At 34.0% G+C, this 22,415-nt stretch overlaps 2 protein-coding genes across 8 annotated transcripts; one reads left to right on the top strand and one right to left on the bottom strand.

Moving 5' to 3' along the window:
* The first annotated feature begins 514 nt into the window (after window positions 1-514).
* LOC122636485 lies at window positions 515-10,555 on the top strand. 3 transcript variants are annotated; one of them, XM_043827734.1, is made up of 8 exons: window positions 515-668; window positions 6,187-6,323; window positions 6,410-6,534; window positions 6,642-6,781; window positions 7,719-7,930; window positions 8,136-8,391; window positions 9,194-9,438; window positions 9,694-10,555. In XM_043827734.1, the coding sequence occupies exons 1-8, from the start codon at window positions 659-661 to the stop codon at window positions 9,922-9,924; spliced, it is 1,356 nt and encodes a 451-aa protein (XP_043683669.1). In that variant the 5' UTR covers window positions 515-658; the 3' UTR covers window positions 9,925-10,555. The 3 variants fall into 3 exon arrangements, with proteins under 3 accessions (XP_043683669.1, XP_043683670.1, XP_043683671.1); XM_043827735.1 differs by lacking the exons at window positions 7,719-7,930; window positions 8,136-8,391 and adding an exon at window positions 7,143-7,169; XM_043827736.1 differs by lacking the exons at window positions 7,719-7,930; window positions 8,136-8,391.
* A 96-nt stretch (window positions 10,556-10,651) lies between these two features.
* LOC122636481 (vacuolar protein sorting-associated protein 53 homolog) lies at window positions 10,652-15,427 on the bottom strand. 5 transcript variants are annotated; one of them, XM_043827722.1, is made up of 14 exons: window positions 15,321-15,427; window positions 14,381-14,680; window positions 13,842-14,242; window positions 13,638-13,758; window positions 13,410-13,546; window positions 12,842-13,283; window positions 12,393-12,739; window positions 12,151-12,306; window positions 11,949-12,074; window positions 11,776-11,854; window positions 11,493-11,641; window positions 11,241-11,406; window positions 10,906-11,052; window positions 10,652-10,817 (listed from the first exon to the last, which is right to left on the bottom strand). In XM_043827722.1, the coding sequence occupies exons 2-14, from the start codon at window positions 14,465-14,467 to the stop codon at window positions 10,656-10,658; spliced, it is 2,520 nt and encodes an 839-aa protein (XP_043683657.1). In that variant the 5' UTR covers window positions 14,468-14,680; window positions 15,321-15,427; the 3' UTR covers window positions 10,652-10,655. The 5 variants fall into 5 exon arrangements, with proteins under 5 accessions (XP_043683657.1, XP_043683655.1, XP_043683656.1 ...); XM_043827720.1 differs by lacking the exon at window positions 15,321-15,427 and adding an exon at window positions 15,147-15,292; XM_043827721.1 differs by lacking the exon at window positions 15,321-15,427 and adding an exon at window positions 15,037-15,292.
* Between the last annotated feature and the right edge of the window lie 6,988 nt (window positions 15,428-22,415).

The raw sequence follows: 22,415 nt of genomic DNA on the forward strand, positions 1-22,415 counted from the left end.
CTGACGCATCTCGTATGTGCCTACGATATTTCAACGAACTTGACGTGGTAACAATTTATAACAACTTATTACGCACGATCTATGGATTTTCGGGAAAGATAATCATAGTAAATGTATATTTGAAAATTGATTTGTTTCTAACAAAAATGAAAACGAATCGTCAAATGATGGAGTTTAAAATTAATTCTATGTTCATTTTTAGAATTAACCAACGTTATCGTTATTAATATTAATATGTTAATACAAGTTCCATTCAATCATCCTTTGAATAATACGTTCGTATTTATTGTCATCATTAGCCAGTGATGAATATTGATTGGTTCGTTAAAAAACTCATTAATCTTTTTATTCGTTTATCAACGAAAGTTGCTTGTAAAGTTGATTTTTATTAATCGTTATTTTTAGTCATTAAAAAATTTAAACAGTTTTATGTGCAGAAGAGATATATTAGTTCGCGGTTTATTCGCAATGGCGCTGTATACGTAGATGCGACATCATTGAGTGCGCGCTACGCATGTGCGAAATCTCCTACCACGCCGCAACCGTAAGTAAAGGCAACGCGACATGCTAGCTTGACGCAGTACCATTTCGAACTTTGTTCGAGATATATCGGTGTATTTGTATCGACGAATCTGTGATTACTTCTTCGATTTTCAACATGGCTATCTGTAAGTTACCATATCATTATATTAATTATTTTATTAATCTTTACGTTTCATTTCTAATTACTGCTATCCAAATTTTATTCTCCAAAGGGGGTTTTATGTTTCAATCTTGTAGATGAGGCTTTCTAACACGTTTAGATTGATCTCATCGAGTTAGAAATTGCGTGGTATAAGGCAAAATCGATCTCCAAACAAATTCGTTCCAAACAAATGCAAAACAGATAGAAACGTTTTTGTCGTTCTGCCTTTTCATATTGCGCAATAAACCTAGCGTACCGATGTATGCGCAATAGATTGGACATAATAAGCGTCTCTTACTTACGGAATTCATATATTTAAGTCTGAATCATATCAAATAACATAAAACACGTTTCTCTACACCTAATTCAGTTTTTCTTCAATGGGAATTACGAGTCGCATAATTAATTAGAATGTATACTTACGGTTATGCAGACTTGAGACTTGGTTTAAAAAAAGATTTTATTGAAGAGACTATTCAAAAAGAAAAAAGTAATTATTTCTCTATTCGTTTGTCGACACAATTAAGCTAACGGTAGGTGTATACGACGATTATAAAGACGATCGATGTGTTCGGTCGAATCGAAAATGGCTGCGGTCTAGTGATGCGAAAAAAAAATAGATTGTTCTTTGAAAGAAGCACATCGTATAGACGTTTCTAAATATAGTCAAGGGTGCGGCTGTGCCGGTTTGACAAGCCGGTCGGCCGGTAAACCGGCCGGTGTTTGCACTCCTTCCAGATTTTCTGTTATTCTTCCGCCTTTACGTTTTCTTGCGGTAGGTTATTATATCGTTTCGGGTTTCAATGCATCAATTAAATAAAATCGACTGATAAAGTAACAAACATATATAAAAATTATAATATTCTTCCTGTTCTAAACGATTGATACATAGAAATAAATTTCTAAGCCGATTGTTCACGTTCGATTTGTTAGAAATAAAGTGACTATTTACTCGTAAAGTTATTTTTCTCTTTTAAGGATAAACAAGAAAAGTCAAGTGTTGTTATAGTTTTTACGAGACACCTTCGTTATAAACTCGAAAGAACGACGTTCCTTTGCTTTCTAACGTAGTAAAAGAAGACACCGCAGAGAAAGAAAGTAGGATTGGTAGTATTTTAGACGACGCAGCAGAACGAGAGAATATTCGTGTTACACATGCACTACACGCTATCGAAAGATTTCTATTCTAGAAGCCTTGTCACCCTCTGGAATTCTCCGACAGAATCGAATGTTTCAATGTTTTTATCCCTTTTCTTTCAATTTTTCGCTCGATTTTCTATATTGTAAATTCATAGATGATTTCTAACCGACGAATTGTATTTATCTTTGTCGTACGTTCTTATCAATTTTTTTTTTTGAAAATTCTTTGAAAATATTGAAAAACTATTTTCGGAAAGTTCACGAATTCCATGCTTAAGAAAAATAAAATAAATTTGATGTCCACCAATAATAGCGTTGCGATACGCGCGTCACGCGTTTCAGTGTAGTTGAATTTACTAAGAAGTAAAATGTATTAAAGGAAATATGTTGCGGGTGGTGAACGAGAGATAGTTGCCACGGGAGGTCAATGGCATCGAAGAACAGTTACACCATTTTAACTTGCTTCTCTTCCATGTATTAACGTGTTAATGTTACTGACAGGAAGAAGGACTTATTTACCTTTCTCTTCATTTATTATTATTTTTTCTCTTTTTTTCTAGAAACAACGGTTATAAAGTGATCAAATTCCGAGAGAGAATTGTTATGTATACAAAAATGTTATATATACGAAATGTTTCTCTTTAATGGAATTATTTTAAAACAGTTAAAAGTGCGATTTTTCTAGTCAGTTCGAAGAGACCAACGTTATCTTTATTTTTAATTTTTACGTTATTTTATTTTTATGCTTTTTTTGATAAACAATCGTCAACGATTCAGACCTCGTTTTTTCCTATTAATACACTGAAAGTAACTTTTTTCTTTTTCCTCGAGTTAGAAATTAGAACTACATTTTTCACGACCATTATTTAGAAAATCTTTTCTTCCCATCATCAAAACGGGCAACCGCGTAATCGCGATGACCGAAATAACGAGATTCATCGTTGCGCAATGACTAATTCACTCAATGACACTAATCTTCTCGCTGTTATGTTAATTACGAATACAGTACGCCCTACATTATTGGACAAAGCCAATTTGGAGACTTTAATATTCTCTCGAGTCGTTGCGTCACTTTCGAAGAATATTTTATTAGCAGTATGTTAATTGTCAAGGCCACAATATCCACATTTGTTTCGTTGTTTATCGAACTTTTAGTCTTGTTAAATGCGATTAATAAAATTTCGCAGCTGCTCTGCATCTGGAACGATCGGTCGAGAATTCGTCATTATAGAATAAAGATTTTTTTTTTAAGAACAACGAGTACGAACTCTGGAATCTAGTAAATTTTATTCGATAATTAATAGTAATCATCAAAAGAATGAGTCATCATCACCGTCGCCGTAGAAGATAGGAGCTAGGAGCTAGAAGTTAGAAAGTTAGAAGATAGAAGATAGGAACTAGGAGCGGTCGACCTTCGAGCGTTAACGATCACAATTAGGAATTGACAAACGTTAGTCGTCTTCTTTAAGTCAAAAGTCCACGATAATTATCATCACATATACATGTTTTATCATAGTTTGATAATTGCTTCGTGTCTTTCCAAAAAAACCACGATAAATCGATGTTTACAGAATTTAGATCGTCGACTTCCTCTTAAATGAAGTAATACATTCCTAAATATGAATGACATCATCTCAATGACGTTTATTCACAACTGGCATCGGCTGACTCGGCGATGACCTCGATTTACCTATCGATTAATTTTACTTTCATAAGAAAATAGTGCGAGGACTGTCCGTTGAATGGATAAGAAATTGTGTGAATATGAGAAAGACGGAGAGAGAGAGAGAGAAATGACCAGAACAATTTATTCTTCCTCTACGACATTGCTGATGATGTCACCGTTAAAAGTTACCTTCGTGGCATAACTTTACTATTTATACTATTTACAAGTATCGCCTGCTGTCTCCTTTACTCAATGCGAAAAGATTCTTGCATTGCATCTTTGATACGTTCACGAGTAATTCTAGAAACAATGTTTACTAAAAGAGAAAGGTTTATAATCTTGCTTAATCGTTAGAAATGCGTTTAAATGTAAAAGGCGATGTCTTTTCGATGAATCATTTACTTAACTATCAACATTATTGTCACTAGTAGAGCGTGACTTCTACTATTCCTATTGCTCTTAGAAACGATTTCTTCGATTTCTCGATCTCGATGTCTAATATCCTGGATCACTGATCAATGAGGTATCGTCGAACGGAGTCGCTTGAATTTTAAACAATAACTTGTAGCCATCGTACATGAAGAAGATACATGCGAACGAAAATAGTCATCAGTTTTGTTCCGAACTACGTTTCGACCGATTTGAGGCGTCATTCGCAAATTACATTTACGAGTATGATAGGTCTCCATGAATTGAAGAAATGTCCGTCGTAGTAGTCAGGCACTAAATTGCAACGAATCTACTAATATGTTTACGACCAAGGTAAAATGTTTTTATTATCTTCTTTCCTTGTACGTTCGACGATATTTTACTTGAAAAAAAAAAAGAAAAAGAAAAAAAATCCAATCGATAAGTTACGCAACAAAAATATTTTTTATTCATTTTCCGAAGGTTGCAGCTCATCGTGAAAAACATTTTAGAAATCTCTGTAAAATCAATTTTTTCAACTTCCGAAATAAAGGAATTTTATACCTATTCTAAACTAATCGGATAATTTATTTAAGAATATAAACAGCACTTGTTCTGTATACAAAAAATTATCTAAAATATCCAAAAGGTTTTAAGAGATAGTCGTCCATTATATATTTTGATATATCGAAAGTACAAGAAAATCCTAATGATCCTATATAAATGGTAGATCTATAAGAAATCAAGATTCTTAATCAGCAAACTTTTTCATTCGTGCATCGGTGAAATGTCATGTTCGTTACTTACATTCACGAGATTTTCTTTTGTGATTATCTTCTGTTATGTTATTGATCTATGAGTCCTAGAACGTGTCCTAGTTTCTCAATCACGTTACCAACTGCAGTCGACTAACTGGCGTCAGGATGTCTCGACTTTTTATCGATTTTCGACTTTCTATCGTCCTTCCTCGTAAATATTAAAATGCAACCGTATCTCTCCGGTTCATCACGATAAATTCAAGTCATTGCGTACTAAAATGCCTATCCATTTTTTACATCCATCGTAAGCTAATTCTCGCAGATGATCCTTATTGCATTCAATACATCCAGATTAATGTCTAATAAGTTACATTTAAATTACAATAATTACAATAAATTACAATAAATTACGATTTAAATTCTCATCGAACTTGATCCGTAATTACCCAAAAACCAGATTCACGTCCAATTTTCACGAATATCGGAAGTTTTCTTTAAATTAAACCACGTTTTGCCTTTCGTAGTTTTACTTTAATGAAACTGCTGATGTTCGATCTTATGTCACGCCTTAAAAGGGCTGGGCGTTGCCCTTACGCTATGATCTGTCGATGATAAAAAGTTCCGTATTCGCTTACAGCATACTCGAATTTATTACAAAAAACAGAAACTTGCCAAATTCACTCTTCGCAGTCGATGCAATAGTAGGTTCTTACTCTTAAACTAGACTTCAATCTATTTCCGAATTTACTCTCGCGATCACTTCTCCCCATGAACAGTAATTACTGATTTGTTCTTAGCGAATGTGCCTTTTTAGGAGACTTTCTCAGATTATTTGAACACGTTCCATCATCAAAATGTTCCAGGATTATCGAAACACCCAAACCTCCTTATCACGACAAGGCGAACAGACCTTTGGAGAAGATTCTCTAAGATAGCCACTGGAACGCCCGTCGAAAGCTTACTATCAGACAGAACTCTCAAATCATATTCACTGGAGCGTGAAATAACGTCTACATTAATCCATTCAATATTGAATTTGCATCGTATATATGGTTATTAATTCGAATGTCTCATATTTCCTCCATTCTTTTATTGCAATCATTTCTGTGCTGCTACTCTTCGATGGTTACTCTTAGAATAAAAAACTAATTTCTATTTCCAAAAGAAGTCTTCGATAATAACATTCTTTTGTTTCTATTTGAGAGCATGCTCTCCGATAATTACTCTCAAACGCAGTGCCCATTTGGATAAAAAATACTTTCAAGATCATCTCGTAATAATTTTACTCTCGAGTAGACGATTGCTTAAAGAAATGACGAATTCGGAAACTCTAACAAGAATTTGTTTTTTCTTCTATTAATATATTCTTTCTGTTAAACTCGAGATGATATTGATCCATATACGATCGATTTAATAATTATCTAAGCTATGAAATAAATATAAAGATTTATAGATAGTATTAAATATTGATACTATTATTTATTGATTTCTTCTTAAGTCTCTGACTAATAATCTCGTTAATCTTGCAGCACTGTCGACGGAAGATAAATTGGAGTATAACTTCTATCCGGTGACCAGTGGACAAGTTCAATTTCGAGTAAAAGCACCCAACGATGCTCACATTGCCCTTACTACCGGTCCTCACGAAGGAGAACCTATGTATGAGGTCAGCAAATACAATTAAAGTTCTTTTTTACAAATTTTGTCGAAAGAGAAACTATCTTCTTAAATATATACTGTAACATTGATCAGGTTTTCATCGGTGGATGGGGCAACTCCAAATCCGTCATTCGTAAAAATAGAACCAAACCGGAAGTTGCGGAAAGAGAAACTCCAGGAATCTTAACAGCTGACGATTTTCGTGGATTTTGGATCAGGTGACAAATTGCTTCTCTCCGAAATAAAACGTTGTCAATCCTATTAGAGTACGTAATATATACATCGATATAGGTTAAACAAATATTTCTTTACGAATCATATTCAGATGGCGCGATGGCGAAATCACAGTTGGTAAGGAAGGTGAATCGAATGCGTTCTTATCCTACACCGATCCTGAACCTTTCGGTATAGGTTATTTTGGTGCTTGCACCGGCTGGGGTGCCTCAGGAGAATGGTTGATCGAAGGTAAGCCTTTCAAATCCACATTGGTGCCTGGGATTTGTAAATTAGGAATGTGCTACATCTTTACAACGATAATATATTTCTTTCTTGTCAATTATTCTGTAGAATTTAGATTTGAATTCTAGTTTCTTCTCAGGGTAACATATAGAGTAGGAAGTAGCACAGCTTATGCTGCCCTTTATTACTTTAACGCGGTGCTGCTATTTACAGAAAATAATGTTTTCGAAGTGGTCGGGGAAGAAATCGTGTGGTAGATTTAAGATAGAATGCAAAGAAAGAACGAATTTTAGAACGTTTGTATTTTATTTTTGGTACTTTTTCCAATTTCGGACGGGACTCTTCTAACGTATTGCGATCTGCACAGCCAGATGTGTCGGAGATAACCGTGGCTGTACGTAATGTATAATAAAAGAGAGCCATTGAGCGAGGCTTCTTGATCACGTAGTTTGTGAACGTATCTTATTCTTTTTTTTTTTTTGTAGATATCGCTTTGAGAATGCTCCTCTAAATAAATGTACATACATATATTTTATCCCCAGCACGAAACCTTCGCAACGTCCACGAATGCATCGCGATTGACGAGTGCACGCTATAATAACAAAGCACATTTATAAAAGGGTCGTCAAACGTTTTCAACCAACGGAAGTATTCATTTCTCCAATAGTTCAATATTAAGACATTTAAAATAGCATTAGTATATTTTCCATATTGCTGCAGGAAAATTTATGTCGAATAGTACATATATATGTAATATATTTCTCATTTCTCTTATTTCAACAAAGAAAAATTCTTTCTTATCTTTTAGTTGCAAATATATCTACACAAGTCACTTCTCTTTTAATACGAATGATTTTATTCAAAATCATATACATACACACATGTACATATAGATATCCTACATAAAATGATCTCACGTATCTAATATTATTCGATATGCAAGGTCGCATACCTTTGAAAACAAAAGACGAACTCGTTTACAAATACCACGCGGTGCGAGCCGGCGCTCTGTTCATCGAAGTCAAGGCCCAAAGCAATGCACACGTTGCTTTGACCGATGCAAAGAAGGAAACGAATCCGATGTACGAGGTCATGCTTGGGGGATGGGAAAATACGGCGTCGGTCATCAGATACGATCGTAAAAAGCCGGACAAGGTTCGAAAAAATCGTTGATGATATTTTCTTTTCTTTTCCTTTTTTCTTTTTTTCTTTACGGAGTGATGGTCAGCTCTTCTTAATTATTTTTTATTTTGTTCTGATTCATTTATGAAGCTGACCATTCTCTTTTGCGTAACGATGATTAATCGCGTTAGGTTTCGTTCGCGTGTCGTGTTATAACGCGATCATTTTGCGGTAATAGGTACGCGTGGATACCCCGAACCTCCTCAACCAGAACGAGTTCAAGAGATTTTCGATCTCTTGGCTCGACGGGCGCATCACGGTCAGATCTGGCGATCAACGCGGACCCGTAATGATGGACTGGATAGATCCAAATCCGATTGGCGTCAGTTACATTGGCGTACGCACCGGTTGGGGTGCTAAAGGAGTTTGGAAACTTCGATTCGAACAGAACTTGGGGTATCCTTCCTCCTTCGGTTCCTCTCACGATCAGAAAAGTAATCTCTCTCTTGTACTCTCATCTTTTCCTTTTTTTTTCTATTTGTTCATTTTCTTTTGTATTACTCGAGATCGTTGTCAGAGCTAAGCACTTTAGGGAAATTGAAAGAAATTACATATGTATAAGAATCTAATCATTGGCTTTAGCTGCAAAAAATATTCCGGCTTATTATTTTGCATTAGTTAGTCAGGGCTAATGAGTGCTGACGGATCTCGGGTTCGTTGAATAACGAAATCGTCTTCTCGCTTGGGTGCGAAGCGTAATCTATGAGAAACGCGCATGCCTCTACGTTCTTCTTTCATAACACGCCGTGGATAAATTTTCGATGGTCGTGTTACGTTGTTTTACGTCGAAGGATCGCTGGTAATTACATGTATCGTAGAATTCGCCGTACTAACTGAAATGAAACATCTTATATGTCACACATCTATGCACACTGGCCTTATCCTGCTGCACGTTGTATGTCCGTTCGTTATTGTTTCCTTGTTGTTTGTGAAGCTATTTACTTGTTTCTGTATATTTATATTTAATCCTATCGCATGGTATCTTTATTTTTTCAAGCTTGTTAAATGCATACGACAAAAAATTGTAACATCAACGATTAAACGGAATGTATGAAGAATGAAATTATTTCAAATACTATATTGCCAAATATTTACAAAAAATTCATCATTAACAAGTTCATATTGGCGTTTTGTTCGTACGGAAAGTATAAGTGGATTTTGTTATGAAAATTTCATTGCTTGAAAATTCAGTAGAATAATTAGGATAAAAAGATTGATCAATTGGATCGATTGCAGATCCAAATGTTGCACCTTCGGCGCCATTGGAAGTCCGAGGACTTGATACCGGAAGTCATTGCTGGTGTGATGCAGCAGGTGGCATGGTCCCTCCAGGTGCCGTTGAAGGAGGAAGAGACGATGAACCTTTGTTCGTAGGTAGAGCTCATCATGAAGGTGCTCTCTTACCTGGCAAGGTGAAACCTAGTCACAGCGTCTGCTATGTTCCCTGGGGTGGCGCCGAACATGGAAAAACGGATTATCAAGTATTTTCATCTATGAGATTATAACGTTAACTTTAAGGATATTACTTTTTTGGATTATTTTCAAGTTTGATGTATCGAAAGCAAGCTAAAGTACTATTCGCTATTCAAGTAACTAAAATAGTGATTTGATCTTATTTCTATTATAATGAAGTTATATAATGTAAAAGAATATTTTTAATCGATTAAAAGATCGAGTTTTAAGACATTAGCAAGATAAAATTTAATCAGAGAAATAACAAGAATTAATATTGGCAGGTACTTTGCGGTTGCCATCCATCTTGGGTGTCAGTAAGCGGCGGAAACATTCCAGCAAATGCAATTCCAGCTGGAGAAACGGAAGATGGGGAACCTTTGTTCGTTGGTCGTGTACATCACGAGGATACTTTAACTATCGGCAAGGTTCAAGCATCTCACGGTGTTTGTTACATACCTTTTGGAGGTGCCGAGGTCGGCTTCCCTGATTATGAGATCATGGTGTCTCAATAATTGTTATTCGATGCGCTCTAAAAGTGATAATCTCCGCGTTCGATTCACTGATGAATTTTCTCGATCATATTTTCTTTATCATACTTTCCTATAGCTTTCCTCTATGTTGTCTTTAATACATGATCATTTGGATAATTGGAAAAGTATATATCGTTTCCAATGTATTTTCTTTCTTTTTCTATTGACAAGAAAGTTTATTGATATGGATAGAAGAATCTCTTTAGATTGTAAATCAAATATCGTAAGAATTTCAAGTGTTTAAGTTATTATTTCAAAGAAAAGCGTTCATCGATCGATGAAATATTAAAAAGCAAAAGCGAACAATTTCTCAATGCTGGCGATAGCTTTCGCATAAAAATTATAGCAATGACGTTACCGCTATAGGATGAGCAAATCATTGGCGATACATATATAATTAAGCTATGTATTTTAATATAACTACATTATTGTTGATCTTCGTCAGAAGATTTGCTAATAACTTGTTGTTTTCTCAGAAAAAAAAAAAAACGATATATTTTTTTCATCATAACAACATAGTTTTCTAATGCACACATTCGCTTTGTTGGAACATATATTTTTAGACGCTGTATTGTTAGACAATAAACGATTAAATGAATGTCTCTGAGAATAAGCAACGAATTTTTAATCTCCCACAAACGAGTTTCAAAATTCACTTAAGGAAAAAGGACAAATATTGTTATGAAGAAAAGAAACAAAAAGGGAAAAGTAATTTAGATTCTTTTTTTAATAAGTTTTTCTAGTTTTCTAATTCGACCTGCCTCGTGCTCGGGACTCTCTTGAATAGTATTATTTCTTGAAGTTAACGATACATCTGAACCTTCTGGTTGTTTGAATTGTTCCGTCAATAGAACTTGTTCCGTTCTTTTCAAACCCTAAGAAAATACAATGAAGATAAGTTAATAATATACATTTGCAATATACACACGCGCACACGCGGGTACATACAAACGAAATTATTACCTTCATATCTAAAATTTTTTGAAATTCTGGTGCTTGTAAATCCGGCAAATGCATTTTACATCCTTTCACAAAATCAGCCGGAGAATCTACCGGTGACATTACAATTTTAAGAATCATTTCAGCATTTGCCATACCCTTATCTACGATCTGTTGAGAAAATTTAATGGTTATTTTGCTATTAAAATTAACACATTTACAGTAATTACGGCAATTTTAGCGGTGAGACCGCTATCTGAAAGTCACAATTTTCAAACCTCCATGGCAGATTCCGCCATTTAAATAGGTAAAATAACGTAGGACTACGTTAACGGCCCCGAGTGTATTAATAATATTACCTTTGCATAAGAAGCAGGTGCTTTCCTTGGAATTTGATAACCCGTACAAGGTAATTCTAAAAGTGCTGTTTTCAGCATATAAACGTCAAGCAATAATTGTTCTGCTCCTACTGCACTTAACGGTTTACATTTATACAACTGTTGCACCAATTTAGGAATAAAAGAACTAAAAAAGTAAAAATTTTTATTTCAGTTATGAATATAATTAATGCTATACATAAATAAATACACGAAAAATGAAAAATACTATACTTTGCGAACTTCACACATAATTGTGTGAAATACTTTCTACAGGAAGATAATCTATCTCTGATTGTGGGAATCATCTGCCGTAAATGCACTACTATTGTATTAACATAATTACTTTGGTCTCCGACTGTCTCTATAGAGCTCCATTGCATCTGACACAAAACAAAAAACTAATTATTTTACAATTACTGCTATAACAAATATTTATATTTTAAATATTTCATTCGTTCAACGTTTAATGAACTTTAACAGTATTATATTTATTCGTTAATCTTATTTAATTTACCTTAGTCATTGCAGATAAGGCAGAATCACAGGCCGCTTCTAAGTCTTGAACGAGTAACAAGATACAGTCTGAAATAACACTGTAAACAAATGTTGAAATTACATCTAGTTTTGCAAAATTTTTCAATTTAACTCCACCCCCCTCTCCCCAAATGTATACAAGAAATACTGTACTCGTGAAAAATATCTTGTTCTTGAGATAAATTAATCCTTTTCGCATAACATTGATCCGTTTTTTCACGTAATTTTTCTTCTAATTGTTGTGTTGTTTCTAAACAATATTCTGCAGTTGTCAGAATGCTAAAAATGATGCATAAACGTTAAATAGATTTTTCAGAAATTTTTCAAAGATTAAAAGAAATTATTTCATCTTTACCAACAAATACGGGCTTGTTCTTCTTTACAGAACTTAGTATTTTCACCTTCTTTTAAGAAGTTTTGAACATTTTGTATAAATCCAGATGTTGACAAGTCACGGAAATCTCGTGTTATACTACTCATACTCGTACTAATTCCTAAACTGCTTCCGCTTCTGTAATAAAATTCGTTGTATAGGCAATTGGATACCTAATAAATTCTTAAAAATTAACTTATTGATAAATATTTTGTGCCGCTAACTTCGGTAAATTATTTTGAAGTATCTTCATAGCGTATTCTCGCAAGTATTTTTGGAAGGTTTTAGCAAGGCTCAGCATTATTATTCCTGTACTAAGTTGTGTGCATTGCAATATACATTTTTTATAAAAGACGAATAGGTCAGCACAAGAGGATAGAACGCTATTGGAGCCTTCATTGCCATCAAAATCTTTGGCTCCTGGAGGCTGAGCTTTATAATCAGATACAAATTTATTCATTAAATCTGCTAAATTACGGTCTAAACTGTCGATATATATATACAAGTATGGCTCAAAACAACTTCCTATAAGATTTATGAAAGGGGATGCTTTTGATTTTTGATTTTCCATCTAAAATATATATCAAAACATGTATACTTATGTATATATTACGTGATATAATTTTAGACATAACATTGTAATATATATTGAAAATGCTACAATTACTTTTACCTGTTCACTTTCCTCAAATGGGTTTTTCGATGTTTTATCGTCTGTATTATTTACGGTTGAATTTTTATTTTCAACCGATATTGCCGCATTATCAATAGATAGTTTGTTACCTGTAAAACGTTTAGCTAATAATGATTCAAAATTTGCAGTTCTTTGAATCGCATATAGCAACAATTTAACATCTATCTCCGAACGTCTTTTATGCATTAATTTGGTTAAAGCTTCATTTGTAACATAACAGAATTGAATGGCAATTCGTTCAGATACTTCCCAATCAGATGGAAAGATAGAACCGAACTTTGATTCAAAGTCAAGTAAATGTTTCTTGAGCCATGCATATCGTTTATCTATTTTGTCTAACCATGCGTAATCTTGATTTTCATCAAATATATGTGCATACTCTTTTAATTGAATATCTATAAACCATGTTAGCAGATCTTTCCTATTAAAAAAAGATAATATTTAGCACATAATATATTTACATTGAAGTTTGTAGTATTTTCAAATTTTTTTACATATACATCATTATAATAGTTGTAATTAGAAAAATTTCAACAGTAACACGCACTTTACTTTTGGATCCAATAAAGACAATACTAAGCATCCATCTGTCAGTTGATTAAAATACTTTGGATTCTGTCCAGAAAATGCTTCTTTGAAATCTGTGGTAATTTGTTGAGCTAACTCAATATGTATTTGTCGAACCTATATTAAAGTAAGAAATTAAAATTATTTTCCAACATTTTACAAACACAGACATATACAATGTTTATAATATCGTGAGGAAATGTCTTACCTCATCTGATAATTGTTTAATTTCTGGTATATCCATGTAACCATTAAAGTGTTGCATGACTTCTGTCACTGCTTGTAACGGTAAAATAATTTCACCATATTGTTTCTTCTGTATTAATGTTCTAAAAGAATACATTAATATATGTAATATAATATCTTAATTTAAGATCTTAAAATACAAAGTATATATAAGCAAAGTGCATACTTCAATGTATCAGCTCCTTCAACAAGCATATGTAAATGATTTAATGTTGTAATAGAAGTTACAAGATTCCTTTTAGCAAAATCTAATTGTTTAATATCTCTTGTGATCTCTTTAACTTCCTCTTCGGATTGTTCCGCTTTATCCTTTATATCTTTGATATGAACGAATAATTGTTTAATTACTTTTTGAGCATCTTCTAATGCTGCTTTTCCATCTTGACCTATATCTGTTTGTCCGCATACAACAGCACTCATCTCTTTGTCGATGGTATGAATTTTTTGTTCCATTTCATTCATTACATCGTCAATATTAGACAAAGATTGTTCAGTTGGAAATAAAGAGTTTATATAATTAACGACGGTGAAATTTGCTTCGTCCAATGGATCATCACTAGATAATACCTATTAATTAACGAAAAATAGCCGGTACATATTATATATATATATCATATACGTTCAGATTCTAAAGATAGATTTCAACTTTAAAAATTAAAGTAAGAAAAATATAAATGTTTAAAAAACAAAAATAAAAGTACATACCTGATCTATCACATTTTGTACACTTGAAGGGAATGTATAAACGCTAGATCGTAGATCATTCAAATCACTTTCCTCATTAGTTTCCATTGTGTATTATTATTTATAATATTATTTTACATTTCCTTTTTCTTCTCGACTTCTCGTTAAAAACTTAACTTTTCATGAAATGTTTATAATCGTCTGTATGTTCATTCTATTTATATTTTTCCTTCGAGCTTGAAAATTTGTTACTTTAGACCAAGTGGTCTTTGTATATCACTCTCTTGTATTCATATCACTTATAATATACATTTTCTTTTCCTGTAAATTGTTGTAAACTTGTCAGAAATATGTTTATTCCCCTTCTTTCGGGAATTGCTAATTTTGAACTTATACTCTTCTATAATTCATTGATTCAATTATATTACCATATAAAATTATATTATATAAAAGGAGAGACGAAAATGTCGATTAAAAATAATTGAAAATATGTATCAATTGCGCGTTTTATAATTATTATATACATGTACGTAATAAGCCAATATTGCCATTTCCCGTAAGTGTAAGTCACTAATTAGATGAGACAGAAAGTTACTGTGTCCGCATTGAACAAAATGTTATTCGGTTAGACGGTTAAATATATAATAATTCTAAAACTATTCGAGAAATTAAATTACATTCTTTATATAGTGTTAAAGCGCTTCAATATACTGGCTGACAAAGCTTTCTATGAGTCACACTAGGATACGCTTTAATTAATTCGAAAGATCAATCAGCTGACTGCTACCTCCATGGCAGCCATTATCTCGATGTCAACAATAATTTCTTTCTAGGAAGAAAATCAAACAAAGACGTTCTTTTTGTCACAACCCACCCGTCATATATGTGCATGTAAGTGTATATATCTTCCTTACGCATAGCGAATTTGCTTTTCATATCGATTAGGTAGCTTTTCATTTACCTAACAAATCCTGTTTCTTAATGGTGCTCAGCTTAAGGTTGTTTCTCAATATTGCTCAAAATGCGCGTAACTACAGCGACGGGTGCGGAAAAAAAATGAACTAAAAATGCATTAAGGAAATATCGACTTTCCTCGATTCATCATATCAATGTGCATGTGTTACGTCTGTAACACTGCACACATCCTACATTATAAAATAAAAAATTATAAAATAAAAATTATAAATTACTATTCCAAATTTTCCCAAATATAACTATGAATAAGCGATATCTCAGTTTACAAATCGAATTAAATTAGAATTAAAATGGGAACCTACTTTAAGCAATATAATAATTAGACATAAATATAATAATTAGATATAAACGAAATAAAAATTTTTTATGACAGTGGTGGGATACTTTTAAACGGAATGTTAAGCGATTGTACGAATCTAAGTCAGTGTTCCATCTCAATGGGTCTCGAGGAGATAAATTTCCTTCGAGAAGTACTTGCGTCGCGAGATTATGTGCTTTCTTGACTTTTATCTGCTGTGTGCATTTCCATGACACGGAACTGTCATCTAACGGTATGCTAAACCAAATACGCAAGCCAATAAAATGACACCTACCTTTGGTTTTGACGAATGGGAACGGTGCGATTTACCTCTGATCACGTGACATTTCGGTAATAAGGATTGGCTGATAGCAATTCGACGTTGGAATCCACTCTTTTGATTGGTGAATGGAATGTAGTTACCGCCGGATAGGTTGACTCCTTAATCCTCGACTCGATTGGCTCGATTTCAAAAGGAATAGAGATGATTGGCGGCGAAATTGCACGAAAGAATTTGTATCGCAGAGAACGAATTTTTTGATCGTGTTTAAATAACTTATAATCAAACGAATTAGAAATATAATTAAGATTCGTCTTGATATGAACTAGAAGAGTGAGTCGTTTTCGTAGGCATAACTGAGATTATTGACTTTGACTGTTTCAACAATATTTAATTTATTCAAACAATAATAACAAATAGATACAACTAGAGCAAAAAAACGGTCTATGTTGGGTTTAAGATAATAGTAATCGAGGTAATAATAGTATATTATAGAAAAGTAATAATTATAGAAAAGAGTGAATAATCTAAGTCGAAATAATCGTGGAGGAAAAAACTAAGTAATAAATCTAAGCAAATAATCAATATCGTGAGAAACTAAGCGTATACCCTGAGAGAATAATTGATAGTAAAAAAACTACTGAAATAATCAATATTGTGAAAGCCTAAGCAAAAACCAGTACAATGGAAAACTAAGCGAATAATCAGTACAGTGAAAGTTTAAACAGTAATCGTCGAGACGTATACGATCGGTTAAATAAAGAGCGTTGATCAATCAACGAAGGGTGATTTGCCGCGGTGTCATCATTCTCCCTGTCGTTATTCTCCCCTTAGCTGGCGTCGGAGATGTTCAATGAGATTCCTTTGTTATCGCGACTGCGAACGCTTGAAGTGTTGCGATTAGTGATGAAAATGAGGCCCCATCGTACGGTTTCGTATATGTGTTGATGTCCGTTATCCTCTGCTCTTCGTTTCTTTACGCCTGGTCACGTCGTTCTTTGTACACTGTTAGAAGTATTTTTATATATATTTATGTTAAAACATATGACTAATTATTATATCGTTTAAAGTAGGTTCCCATTTTAATTCTAATTAAATTCGATTTACAAGGAAAAGCTATCGCTTATTCATAGTTATATCTGGAAAAATTTGGAGTCATAATTTATAATTTTATTTTATAGTTTTGGGATCAACGTAGGATGTAATATTTCCCCCCTTGTTTTATATACGTATATTTTAGATGCAATCATTAAGTATTCGATTTAATTCTATATGTAATTTAATTCGGATCTTTTGTGGTGTCTCCTTCTTCGTGTGTAGTTTGTGATTTCGAAATGGCTTTGCCCCTTTCTGTCCTCTCCGCTTTTCTGATTAGATGAATTAAAAGGTGGTGAGTGAACTCTGTTATGTGAAGATTCCACACATAAATGCTGTATATCCCAGCGATGTATTTGGTAAATCAAAAAATCATGAATATCGCAAATATACCAGTACTCGTAATCCGAAAGTTACAAATGTTTTCTAGAGTCGTTTATTTGTGCTTGTGGCGACCTTTCTTAGCGAGTCTTCATCTATGAGGTTGTTTAATAAAATTTTTCCTGTTAGTATCAGTTTCCGCTGATTCCTTTGACTAGTGTGTCGAGGGTGGCGCGTTTTTCAGTACTTGCTGTTCTAGAATACATTTTTGTTTTATGATGCCTACGTATAGCGTAGTTAGCTGTATTTTAATGTGTCGTTCCACGTATATAAACTTTAAACTTGAACTGACATAGACGAATATATCCAGATTTTTTACAGAGATTTTGGATCTGCTTTTAAAAGTTATATTTGATGACGTTTCCATGATAAATAGCTTGGGATGTTCAGTGCGCGTCATAGTATATAGAGCTTTGATGGTAGTGTTGTAGTCACGTAATGTAATTTTATGGATAGTTGGACTATTGCGTCGTCCCAGGTGCTATACTTTTGCAGGTATCATCTGTAGAAACAGTGCCGCTGAGGTAAGGCTTCTCGTGTCCGTGTTGTTCTTTTTCAAACCTGAGGAAGGCGTTTGCCCCTAATGAAAGACTTCCCGTCGTGTGCAACTGCTAGCAAAGCTGAGTGAAGGAATATACATATTCCCTTCGACCGTTATACATCATGGAAATATTTGAGTGCATGCCGTAACGGAAGATACCTGTCGATTTCTATTCGACATTGTAATAGCTTTATTATATTGTAGATCGATATTTCTAACAACAATTGTATGAAAATTGCACTGTTAATCGGCTGTAAATTGAACGCTCCACATTCTGCTATGTCCAATAGAGAAAAAGTTGATACGTTAAAAGTAGTTACAATATAGTCGTAACCGACTAACCATTTGCCATGTTTACGAGAACAACTAGAATTACAATCTTCATTGTTGCTCGGTGATTTCGATCAGAAAGTCAACGACTTATAATAATGTTTGAAGCTATGTTTGCGCTGCTTAAATACTCATTTGTTAACAAAATGCTGGAAACTTTCCCTGATTATCGTTGCAAGGGGAGATCGAATAATGCACCATTGCTGCATTTCGCTAGGACCGTGTATCGATTATACGATCTCCATGAAGCGAATTATTATTTTTTTGATTTGTGTAATTTTAGGCAATTAGCAGGTACTATTCGAGTACCTGGATTTGTTTGAATTTTTACATTATTTTTCTTAAGAATAGATATAATTTCTTCCTAAATATTAAGTATCAAATTTCCCTTTCATCGCGCCCTTTAAGAGGGTTACGCGATCTTCTGGCTTGAAATTTATTGCTTCTTGCTTCTTATCGTAATAGTATTTTGATTTTTCTTTGGCCTGATTTAGATTATGTTTGGCGGATTCTTGGGATTAAACGAGTTAATTATTCAATTCTTCTAGATAAAACTCATAAGTTTCATTTCGTAGATTGTTTACAGATGAATCATTTGGTGTTCTGGCTAACTGACTAAAGACGAGTTCGTGTGGTATGTATTGTGTACCTTCATGTATGCTAGTATTATACGAAAACATATATCTAGTTAATTGTCCCAATCGTAATTGCAGCGGTGGGCAAAGAATCCACAATTTCCGTTGAAACTTTGTCAAATGTCTTTCCTGGTGTATCTGTGATTGTCATAAACTGATTCGTTGTTAATCTTACAAACTTCTTTGTTTAACAGCTTTGGCAATTTTGAACATCATTTTGTACATCGATTTTTAATTTAGGTCAGAAATATCTTTGTCTAATTCGAGAATATGTTTTAGTGAAACCTTTATGTCCACCCAATGGACTCGAATGATTATCATGTATAATCTGTGTACGTTAAATTTCCTTATAATAATTTCATTTTTTAGAATTAGAATTTTTGTTTGAGTATCTGAGAAAATTGTACGCAACCTAATATTTACAATATATTTGCAATATATCAATCTATAGATCAATTTATCGCATCAATCGTATCGCACCGCTGTCAGAATTTTATTTTCTAATTGTTACGTCTCACGAAATACGGGCCTTCGGGGAATTAAATTCCCGTTGAAGAGGTCGTATAATGTAGATTATGTGCCGTTTTTGGTCTTTACCTGTTGTTTGTAGTTCTATGGCACGGGACTGGCATCTACAAGTATGTCAAACGAAATACGCAAGCCAATAAAGTAGCACGTACCTTAAGTTTTGACGAATGAGTAGTGATTTATCTTAGATCATGAGACGTCTCGGCAAAGAGGATCGGCTGATGTTGGAATCCATTCTTTTGATTGGTAAATGAAATGTAGTTACTGGCGAATATGTTGATTTCTTGCCTCTGCTCGTTTGGCTCGATTTCAAAAAGAAATAGAGATGATGGCGAAATTGTATGAAAGAATTTGTCGACCGTGTCGCGTTGTATGAATTCTTTGATCGCAACTTGCATTCTTGAATTCTTTAAGCAACTTGTAATCAAACGAAACAAAAGTAGAATTAAGATTCGTCTCGATATGAATTAGAAGAATGAGTCGTTCCCGTAGGCACAATTGGTATTATTGACTTAGAATACTTTAACAATATTTAATTTATCTTCCATGAAATCGCGTGATGGGCATCGTTCTTCGTCGCAGATAGCTTCGCAGAGGTTTTTTACTCTTCCTATATAATCTAAGACACGCTCGTTTCGCCCCATCAAAATATCGTTTAACTCGGTTCTAGATTGTTGCGATGATCCGTTTCGACCAAAATTCAAATAGATAACAATAACATATAGATAGCAATAAGAAATAAATACAAGAATAACGATCGGTTCAAGACAATGAACTAAAGAATAAGTAAAAATGAATAATAATTAAGAATAATCGTAACAAAGACTGAGTTGGACTGATAATTTAGTACTGCGAGAATCATCTAGACCAAATTATCTAGTACTGTAAGAGTCTAAAAGCAAAATCATCTAGTACTGTGAGAATTTAAGAGCAATATCATCGTAGAACGCGCTTGCGATTAAATAGAGAGCGTTGACCAATCAGTAAAAGGTGTTTAGCCGCGGTGTCGTCATTGCCTTGTGATGGCTCTCCCCTTATCTAACGGCAGGGGTGTTCGAAGAGATTCCTCTTGGTATGACTAAGGCACTCGAGAGGTATTACGTGCTGGTGGTGGGAATGAAGGCCTAGTGGATTTGTCACACGTGTTGCGGATGCGCTGTCATTCATAGTTCCTCTGTTCTTCCTTCGTTTAAATAGGCCTAGGTCACGTCGCTCTTAGTACAATGACTTTTAAAAGTATTTTATATGTATTTATACTGAAACATTATGTCTAATTATTATACAGCTTAAGGCAAGTTCTCATTTTAATTTTAATTAAATTCGATTTACAAGGAGAAGCTATCGCTTATATTTAGCTATCATATTAGTTATATTTAGAAAATTTTGAATTCTAAATTTATAGTTTTATTTTATAATCCCGAACTAGTGCAAGACGTAACAACCGTTAGGTGCCAATCCCATGCCATAAACTTGCATAGCAGCAGATAAAGGCCGAAAAGGCATATAATCTCACGAAGGAACTCCTCAAAAGGAATTTATCTATCCGAGGCCCGTGCTTCGTGAGATATAATAAACGAAATAAAAAATTTCTGGTAACAGCGGTGGGATACTTTCAAACGAAATGTCAAGTGATTGTACGAATCCAAGTCAGCTTAAAATTACCGATAAGATGGAAACGCATACAATAAGCTCGAGTCCGCCACCTAAAATGTTTACCTATTGCAATCAGTTGGGGCACGTTAAGAAAGAGTGTTATAATTCAACATTTTCGCTCCTAACGCCGGATATATTCGATATACACGATGAGACCCACAGAAACGAACGCCGTATATATCCAACACATACGAAGTGACCTATAGAGATGAATACAGGATATATCTGGCACATACAATCTGGTTCGCAGAGAGATCATCAACAAAAGCCAGCAAAACTCGCGACTTAGTTTTTGTATAGTAACGTCTTTTATGAGTGCCGTGTAAATTATTTGACAAAAGAAATAAACCACATAATTCGAATCATATTTGTTCTACCTTCATTTTTTTAATACTATTAGGTGCCATAAACGAATAGGCAATTAATGAGAATAGAGAAAAACGTATCATACTGAATTAAATTATTAATCACTATATATTATTCTTTCACTATTTTCAATTGTTAATCAGACTCTTTATACCCATTAAATAAGTTTATATCTTTTATGCAGAAATTATGAGTATATCGTTTCAAAGAAAACTTCCTTTTCTTTCAAAATAAACTGCCCACGTGCTATGTATACTTTCGGCGCGTGGTCCAGTTCAGTGGCGGCGCTATGGTGAACCGAACTGCCGTAGTGAAATGGTCACATAAATGGGAACATCAAACTCAGAGCGAGGAATATTCTCGTAGGGATTATTCTCTCCCTTCTCGATATCCTGCTCCTCCATATAAACCCCAATCGAACTCCAAGGATTCTGCCGATACTGTAAAAACCGGGACCATATGTTACAGGAAGAAGCAGTGGCATGATAAAAACTAAGAAACGGAGTAACCCCTTCGAAGAGCGGCGCGACCTCGGAAATAAAACAACAATCGCGCCTGATAATGGCTATTGTGGAAAACCTCGTCAACATCCGCACAATTCGTCTAAATAAACATGATTATCCGTTATGCGACGAAACTAACAATATTAAATTAAGCGATATCACCGAAGAAACGATAACAATCCATGGCTCATATATAGTTGACATCTAGGGACATCCAGTAGAGTTTCACATTGTCCCAAATTCCTTCTGCATTCCTCATGGCGACATATTCGAGTCAAACCATTTTAAAGATTCAACAAAAATAAACTTTCTAGAAAAAATATTATCTTGGAGAGGAATTGTAATACCTTTCGTAGAGACTGAAGAGAAAACGATCGCAGGAAGGACTTGCGACGTTTTTAGAAGTAAAAGTATTTAATAACGAAAGAAAAACGGATTATATCTCTCTTCTAAATCTGGGCGATGGTATCT

The sequence above is a fragment of the Vespula pensylvanica genome, chromosome 22 (assembly GCF_014466175.1).
Source record: "Vespula pensylvanica isolate Volc-1 chromosome 22, ASM1446617v1, whole genome shotgun sequence".
NCBI classification, from domain to species: Eukaryota; Metazoa; Arthropoda; class Insecta; order Hymenoptera; family Vespidae; genus Vespula; species Vespula pensylvanica.